At 43.3% G+C, this 9595-nt stretch overlaps 1 protein-coding gene across 1 annotated transcript in view; it reads left to right on the top strand.

Annotated features, from left to right (window-relative positions):
• The first annotated feature begins 936 nt into the window (after nucleotides 1-936).
• Nucleotides 937-9595, top strand: part of LOC308102562 (uncharacterized protein) — a 46064-nt gene continuing 37405 nt past the window's right edge. The window contains exon 1 of the mRNA XM_080452332.1: nucleotides 937-1621. Within this exon, the coding sequence (XP_080308458.1) occupies nucleotides 1372-1621 (250 nt within the window). The 5' untranslated portion in view covers nucleotides 937-1371. The remainder of the gene's footprint in view (nucleotides 1622-9595) is intronic.

Genomic DNA, 9595 nt, shown 5'->3' with positions numbered 1-9595 from the left:
TTTTTAAACATTTGTATAATATTTTTTGTTTAATATACTAATACTGTCGTACATTAACGTGGTTTAATCCAATGACTTTGTTAATTGATCTATTTTTGTGATTAATAAAACACGAAAAAAGAAAATTATAATATTTTCGTTAGCTTTGTGATTGTAGAAAATATCTAAGTCCTAAGAACAAAATATTTGTTTATACCATTCTTTGAAAAACTGTGTTTCACGTGCCTTAAACAATAGGTTGTTTCTTTCTGTTCTAAGAAGAGACCTTGAAACATGAAAGAGCTCTTGTTCTAAAAGGAGTATGACTGTCTCCAGATCAAATGTTCTTTCAAAACTTTTTAATGCCACATCCTGCACAAAATGATTACACAAGTATTTCTGTATGCACCTGTAACATGAGTTCACACATGTTACCATCAATAGCGGACAGAGCACAGGGTGATCATTCCATATGTCCTGTCAAAGTGAGAAAAATTAAATATAAGATAACAAAAGACAGACAGGCAGACAGGCAGGCAGGCAGGCAGGCAGACAGACAGACAGACAGACAGACAGACAGACAGACAGACAGACAGACAGACAGACAGACAGACAGACAGACAGACAGAGACTCACCTCTGCTGGAAGATATATTATAACTCTATGGTCATAACGCACCATAGAGTTGGTCAGCGTGGTCATAACCGATATAATATAACTCTATAATTATAACTAAACTCATAACTCTATGGTCATAACCAATGTATTGTAGCGGCCCGGTGCGGATTACTGGTGTATTGCATTCTAAGTCAGCCAATAACCTCGCGTCACCAGTCTTTCCACCTAGTCAGCCAATGACAGTGACTGTGGGGTGGGACTTCCGGGACTTGTGTGGGAAGTGACGTAGCTGTTGATGTCGTGTGTGTGTGTGTGTGTGTGTGTCTAGGAGCTTACAGCATGCTACGTTAGCACTGAATGTAAAGGGAGTTATTATAATAAAAAAGGAGTATAAACGGTGGATTACATCTCTGCCTCCATTTCGTTGGATCGCTACATTGGAGTCAGAAGCGGTTGAGGACCGGCGGACCGTGTCCTTTGCTTCAGGGACGTGAGGGAGTCGAGAAGTGAAGTAGCTAGAAGCGCGAGGCGAGAGCGCGCTTCAGAAAGGAGGGGGTGGTGTAGCGACCCCGTTAAAGACCCGGCCGTAACTTGCTCCTCCAGTCCAAGCGACTCAAGCGAGCTGCTCTTGGTTACCTGCCGAGCTGGAGACCGGGGTTCGATTCCAGCTCGGTGTGCGAAACGTTACAGTACCTACTATATCCGATTATAATAACTAGTAACTCTACGGTCGCGGTGAAAAACGTGTCATAAAGGAGGCAAAAACTTGTCAAAATGGAGTCTGTGCTGCTGAAGATAAATGAACACATGACGTCGGTGGGAGAGGAGATATTGTGTGATGTCGTGTGTTTTGGACAAACATCTGATGTTTGTTGTGTGAAGCTGGTCAGAGTGTTTGTGTTGGAGCGCCTCAGTGCGGCTGCAGAGTTCATGTGCAAACTCTTCCGAAGAGAGATCGAGGAACTAGAAACTCTGCTGGAGAAAAAAAACAAACTTCTGCTGGACATCCAACTACACACTACAGGTATGTCTGTTACACACACTCGGCATCAACAACGCCTCAGCTACGGGGATTGCCCGCCCGTGTATCTGATTGTAACGAGACCCGATCAACTTGAGACCGCGTTGCCCTAATTTGCAGATGTTGCCCACTGCGCAACAACACTAGCTGTCCTCATCAATACCTGTTTTTTGTTGTTTCATATCACAATGCCAAAACATATCGATCTGATTCTTGTTTGAGCTCCGTTCCGGTAGCAAATATAACACATCCGGTTTTTGAGCTAGCAAATATAAGGTTTCCGGTTGCCTTCAAAGTAAGAGCATCACATTTAATGTTTTATGAAAGACATACATGCATTTCGAAAAAGACATTAGTGGTGGAAAGTAACTAAGTACATGTAATCAATTACTGTACTATGCATTTTTAAAAATACACGTATACAGTGGTGGAAAGTAACTAAGTACTACTCCACTACATTTCAGAGGCAGATATTATACTAGTTACTTGTTACTTTGTATATTTTTGATTATAATTACAAGACCACTTCAGCCCTATTTAAACTTTGGAAATTTGAAAATAGCCGATCTACAAGCAAAATATTTTTATATTTATACAAGACCACTTCAGCCCTATTTAAACTTTGGCAATTTGAAAATAGCCGATCTACAAGCAAAATATTTGTATATTTAATTACATTTTGATACCAGTACTTTTACTTAATTACATTTGGAATTCAGGACTTTTACTTTTGCAGAGTATTTCTACATTGCAGTATTGATACTTTTACTTAAGTAAAACATTTTAGTACTTTTTCCACCACTGCATTGATGGATGTATTTATAAGAATTAGCCTACGCCCTAACAGGTCGTTATTGAAATTGGCCTTTGATCCACATTCAATGGGCACTTAGCACATTTTCCATACACCCATGTTTAACCACTGTGATTAGACTGTAAACAGGTTTCAGATTTAAATTGGAATGCCAAAGATGGCAATCCCCTTTCTATAAATAATAATAGTAGCTTGTACAGGTGTAACATGTGGGGGGTTTATAACATATTTAACAATACAATACTGTGTGTGTGTGTGTGTGTGTGTGTGTGTGTGTGTGTGTGTGTCAATGCAACAACTACAGTAGTTAAAAAACAGTTTTGTCTGAATCCAGCCACTGTAGTCCACACACTAAACCTATATTTTCTACAGAGGTTGTGAATATTTGATTGTTAGGTTAGTGCATCAATGATCTTGTTGTACAGTATGTTAAAATGTTTTGTTGAAATGTATATACAAAAAATCTGTTATTTCTAATTATGCTGCCTAATTATATGCATTATGATGCATATATATATATATATATATATATATATATATATGTGTGTGTGTGTGTGTGTGTGTGTGTGTGTTTATAAGAATTCGCCTACGCCCTAACAGGTCGTTATTGAAATTGGCCTTTGATCCACATTCAATGGGCAATGGGAAGATATTGGCCATGGTGTGGATGTGTTTTTTTGCAATGAAAGACCAAATTACAATATGTGTGAAGCCATACCATTACCAATACTAACATTTCTAAAACAGACATCTGCTTTCCAAAAATGTCACACACGGCTTGCAGCAGCAGCAGCAGCAGCGCAGTCCCCAGCATTGTTTAAAAGAGCGCTTGAGAAACTTGCCAACACTCAGGTGGTGTCATTAGTGTCTCGGCAATTTTCTATGACAGACGTGTACCACATATTAAACAGCTTTGTGAATGACACACTTGGGGCTCCTTTCCTTGGAAATGACCTGCTTTGCCTTAAAAGTCTTGGTCGCTATATTTGTACTCAATGTGGTGACCAGGCCGTACCATCTAGAAAGAACATGTCAGAACTCATAGTGCAGCCACTTGAAGTGTCACAAAAAGGCATCTTGGACACAGTTGCAAAAATATGTTCTGCTCAACTTGACCAATGTGAAACATGTAAGCAGGACTTAAAGTTGTACAATGCAAAATCACAAATAACGATTTTTAGCAACCTCTGCTGGTCACTACCGTCACTGCATACAATTTCCCTAGTCCTCGATTACCCAGAATTCCATTCGTTTTCACCGGAAGCCGGAAGCGTTTCAAAAAGCGATCTTTTAATTGTTTTATACTATCTACGGATCGTTTCTCTTAGCCAGTGGAGCATTAGTTACCATGAGCTGTGCTTTCTTTTTCTGTTCTTTTTCGATCTTCCAATCCTACATTATCTTAAAATCAGCGTGAGGTTCCTTTTTGTTAATAGCGCGGTAGTTCCTGGCCAAACAGGAAACCGTTGCGGTAGTTCCTGAGGACGTCGGCCACGACGTCATGACGTTGGCCAGGAACGTCATTTTCCCGGGAAAGTCCCCCCCGTACACGTTCAATAGAAAATATATAAATAAAAGGCTTCCGGGGGTGAAATTCACGGAGTGGGTGTTGTGAAACTTTTGCCACTCGCAAAAGATATACAATTTAACTTTAGTTTTGTTGAAAACGTTACCTAGTATTACTTTAAGCTTATCAACCTATCAAGTAATTCACAGCCCACAGACTTTACTTCTCCTGCTAAGATCTGGTGCAGAAATTCCCAAAACGTTCACTCTCTCCTGTCTGTACCACCAAAATGATTATGCTGTGTCCAGCATTTGTGCATTTTTTGACAAGTCACCATATGTGTCATTGTACACGTGTAAAGACCAGCTATGGCATATAATGACAAAAGCATCCAATGACACAGCAGGCTATACCTTTGAGCTGATGCTAAAAATACTGACCACAGCTAGTTGCTTTGTCGTGTCATACGAGAAAACTAATAGTGTGAAACTAATCAACTTTCAGCAGGTCGAACAAAAACATAAATGCACAGACAGATAGAGGGCTAGAAAAAGGAGATCCATTCCAAAGGCAGCTGTGGAGAATAACGAGTGGCTGAGTGATAAGATGATCGATGAGTACCATAAGCTCTTGCTTTCGAGTGTTGAAAGAAAAAAAATGCATTTATTTGTCCCAGCACTTTTGTAAGCCAACAGTTACAGAGTTTTTGGTGTGATGACATCAGTGTCCTCCCAGATGTACCACGAGCATCACGCAATTGGTGGAACTACGAGTTGGTGATATTGCCCGTCAACGCAAATAAGTCCCATTGGGGAGCCATCGCGGTAGATTTCACCAAAAAGACAGTGAATGGTGATGTTATAGTATTAGATGTTGTGATAATGGATTCACTACGTGTGCATGAGCAAGACCTGGTTAAGGCATTTTTTCCACTGCAAAGGTACTTAGCATTACAGTACTTTGCATTGTATGGTAGAGGTATGGGTATTACATTTAGATATGAGTGTTATCACAGTTGTCCCAATTTCATAGAACAAACTGACGGCAGCAGCTGTGGTATTTTCACTTGTTTGTTTTCCAAAGCTGTTCTGTTTGATGTGAGCCTCAACACTTTCAAAAGCCACCGTGAAAAGCGAGATTGTGTTATGCATGAGTTGTCAGGCAAAAAGATATTTATCTGAGTACAAAGTTAAAGCATGTACTGTGATTTACTGTATCTTGGAAAAACTACCTAAAAGGCTCTGTTGTGTCTGTATTCTTTTATGGTGTGGGGTTGTGTGGCCACTTGTATACACTATTGGGTTAGGGTATGGCCACTTGTATACACTATTGTCTGAAAAGGGCCCTTTTCTGACCCCTGACCTCACTGGACGGCCCGCCACTTTTTTCTACACCTTAGTGCCGCTTAGCGGAGAGTGTGGCTGTGTAGAGGGGGTCTCCCCGAACGCGTGCGTACCTCAGAAGTTCCGGCACTAAGCACCGTCTCCTGTCCAGTGTCCAATTTGTATAGGCTATGCACTGAAAACGGCCCTTTTCTGACCCCTGACCTCACTGGACGGCCCGCCACTTTTTTCTACACCTTAGTGCTGCTTAGCGGAGAGTGTGGCTGTGTAGAGGGGGTCTCCCCGAACGCGTGCGTACCTCAGAAGTTCCGGCACTAAGCACCGTCTCCTGTCCAGTGTCCAATTTGTATAGGCTATGCACTGAAAACGGCCCTTTTCTGACCCTTGACCTCACTGGACGGCCCGCCACTTTTTTCTACACCTTAGTGCCGCTTAGCGGAGAGTGTGGCTGTGTAGAGGGGGTCTCCCCGAACGCGTGCGTACCTCAGAAGTTCCGGCACTAAGCACCGTCTCCTGTCCAGTGTCCAATTTGTATAGGCTATGCACTGAAAACGGCCCTTTTCTGACCCTTGACCTCACTGGACGGCCCGCCACTTTTTTCTACACCTTAGTGCCGCTTAGCGGAGAGTGTGGCTGTGTAGAGGGGGTTTCCCCGAACGCGTGCACTAAGCACCGTCTCCTGTCCAGTGTCCAATTTGTATAGGCTATGCACTGAAAACGGCCCTTTTCTGACCCCTGACCTCACTGGACGGCCCGCCACTTTTTTCTACACCTTAGTGCCGCTTAGCGGAGAGTGTGGCTGTGTAGAGGGGGTCTCCCCGAACGCGTGCGTACCTCAGAAGTTCCGGCACTAAGCACCGTCTCCTGTCCAGTGTCCAATTTGTATAGGCTATGCACTGAAAACGGCCCTTTTCTGACCCCTGACCTCACTGGACGGCCCGCCACTTTTTTCTACACCTTAGTGCTGCTTAGCGGAGAGTGTGGCTGTGTAGAGGGGGTCTCCCCGAACGCGTGCGTACCTCAGAAGTTCCGGCACTAAGCACCGTCTCCTGTCCAGTGTCCAATTTGTATAGGCTATGCACTGAAAACGGCCCTTTTCTGACCCTTGACCTCACTGGACGGCCCGCCACTTTTTTCTACACCTTAGTGCCGCTTAGCGGAGAGTGTGGCTGTGTAGAGGGGGTCTCCCCGAACGCGTGCGTACCTCAGAAGTTCCGGCACTAAGCACCGTCTCCTGTCCAGTGTCCAATTTGTATAGGCTATGCACTGAAAACGGCCCTTTTCTGACCCTTGACCTCACTGGACGGCCCGCCACTTTTTTCTACACCTTAGTGCCGCTTAGCGGAGAGTGTGGCTGTGTAGAGGGGGTTTCCCCGAACGCGTGCACTAAGCACCGTCTCCTGTCCAGTGTCCAATTTGTATAGGCTATGCACTGAAAACGGCCCTTTTCTGACCCCTGACCTCACTGGACGGCCCGCCACTTTTTTCTACACCTTAGTGCTGCTTAGCGGAGAGTGTGGCTGTGTAGAGGGGGTCTCCCCGAACGCGTGCGTACCTCAGAAGTTCCGGCACTAAGCACCGTCTCCTGTCCAATGTCCAATTTGTATAGGCTATGCACTGAAAACGGCCCTTTTCTGACCCTTGACCTCACTGGACGGCCCGCCACTTTTTTCTACACCTTAGTGCCGCTTAGCGGAGAGTGTGGCTGTGTAGAGGGGGTCTCCCCGAACGCGTGCGTACCTCAGAAGTTCCGGCACTAAGCACCGTCTCCTGTCCAGTGTCCAATTTGTATAGGCTATGCACTGAAAACGGCCCTTTTCTGACCCTTGACCTCACTGGACGGCCCGCCACTTTTTTCTACACCTTAGTGCCGCTTAGCGGAGAGTGTGGCTGTGTAGAGGGGGTTTCCCCGAACGCGTGCGTACCTCAGAAGTTCCGGCACTAAGCACCGTCTCCTGTCCAGTGTCCAATTTGTATAGGCTATGCACTGAAAACGGCCCTTTTCTGACCCTTGACCTCACTGGACGGCCCGCCACTTTTTTTTACACCTTAGTGCCGCTTAGCGGAGAGTGTGGCTGTGTAGAGGGGGTTTCCCTGAACGCGTGCGTACCTCAGAAGTTCCGGCACTAAGCACCGTCTCCTGTCCAGTGTCCAATTTGTATAGGCTATGCACTCCTTTGAACAGCATCTATCAATTTAGATAAATAATTAATGTTTTAAATCCGTTTTTGTTACACAGAAACATAATATGTGATATATAGCTTCGTTTAAATGCTTAATTTATAGTTTTAATGTGCAAATGAACCGTTTTTCAATGGTTTTCAATGGTTTCTTTTTACTCTAGAGGGTACTCTTATTCTGAAGAGATCGTCCACCGGAAGTCTTATATTTGCTCCGTTATATTTGCTGACTGAACACTGCTCTAACAATAAATGTTATACATTTATTTATAAATGCAACAATTTTTTCCAGGCGCGTAGGCTGAAATATTATGTTGACTGGGCAGAATATGTAACCCCCCCGGGGGGGAAGCATTTATCAGCTTCAAATAGACAATAGATCTATTTAGATTGGTGTCTGCAAGCGACACACGGAAAGCTGCCAGTGTTGCCATGTCAGCTTTTTATAAGTGACTTTGGGCAACTACTTCTTCTTAATAAAGTAATCAATCAATCAATTCTGTAAAGTTGCCTGTAAATATTGGTGGTTGGTTTTTACCAGGTGCTCGAAGATATCCAATATTTTTTGTTGAGCTTATAGATCGTAGCCTATGTATATAGGGTTGGAGTGCTCATGTGGCTTCTTTTGATAGACCTGGTTGCCCCAGTTGCCCAAGTGAGCCGACGCCTCTGCTAACTCATAACCGTAAATAAATCATAGAGTATAAAACCAGCCATTAAAACACAAAACAAACATGATCAGTGGTTACTAGATTAACTTGAGACTAGGGTTTAACATTTTCCGGGAAATAGCTAATTTTAATTCCCGGGAATTTTCAGACCTTTTCCCGGGCTTCCCGGGAATTCCCGTTAAAGGGTAAAAAAAAAAAAAGTACCCACTAAAATGCATTTATATGTAGATACTTAAATAGCCAATTTTATATTGAGGTGCCCAAATGTCCCTATTGTGTCCACCTATGAACTTGCACTAATAATGACTTAAGTTGATTTTTTAAATCATATAAATATAATATATAAATATAATATAGTGCCCTGGCGGAGATCTTCTGTTGCGCAGCAGCGGGTGAAGACAATTAACTTAAACGAGGAGCTGCGCTGTGCACCCAACACGGACTCAAACAATGTCAAACTCTAGCTGCTGAAATAAACGTTCCATTTGTATCATTATTGACAAGAGAATTTGCAAAAGGATTATTTATTTATTGTCCATCAGAGCGCCGGTGAGGTCACAGCTTATCTCTACTTTTGTAGGATATTGATTTATTTGATAGCCTAAACTTGTAATTTGTTTGCAGTTATTAATTTATATTAGGCTACTTGCTGGATATTAAGACTCCATTTTGGGATGTTGGCTGTATGTTGTCAAATGTATTAATCTATATTTTGTTGTTGATCAAATGTCGGGTTTTGTAGTGTGATTTTGATGTGCACATGCATGCGCTGCCACTGACAATCAATGAGACAGACAGCTGTTGTGCAGTTCACTTGTTCTACTGGGTAGTTCTAGTAAAATGGTAGTTTGAACGTTCTAAAATGCAAGTGTAGGTAGGGTAGGCTACATTAATGATGATAAAAAAATCGGACCACCGACCACATCGGTCTCTCTCTCTCTCTCTCTCTCTCTCGCACGCGCTCTCTCTTGCGCTCTCTCTCTCTCTCTCTCCAGTCTCTCCTCTCTCTCTATCAAAAGCATTGCTGTGTATTTGCTTGGCTTGCGCGCATTTTAAGATGGAATATAGGCTCAAAATCAAACCTACCCACTGTTTATGCAGCGTTTCACTTGATGTTGAATCTCAACTAGTCAACTGGTGTCTACCGTTTGACAGCAGAGGAAACGGTGAAATCAGCGTGCGCAGGGCAGGCAGGGGGGCATCACGGCCACTTGTGTTTTATTTTGTTCATTACTGTTACAGTGCGTCCCATATTGGTTCTCACAACGGGACGATGGGACCCTGCCTTGGTCGGCAACGCGGCAAGTAAGTTGGCTAATTATAATAGTAATTCCTCCGCGCTGTAGATAGGCCTTTCTACTAATTAGTATTCATTTCTAACAAGAAAAAAAAAAAACGGGATCCCGGGAACCCAAGTCAGTTCCCGGGACGGTAAATAACCTCGGGATTCCCGGGATTCCCG

Source organism: Gymnoscopelus braueri, assembly GCF_963280865.1.
Source record: "Gymnoscopelus braueri genome assembly, chromosome: 16".
NCBI classification, from domain to species: Eukaryota; Metazoa; Chordata; class Actinopteri; order Myctophiformes; family Myctophidae; genus Gymnoscopelus; species Gymnoscopelus braueri.
Note: the sequence above shows the minus strand (reverse complement) of the source record. Positions and strands in the feature narration are given on the sequence as shown.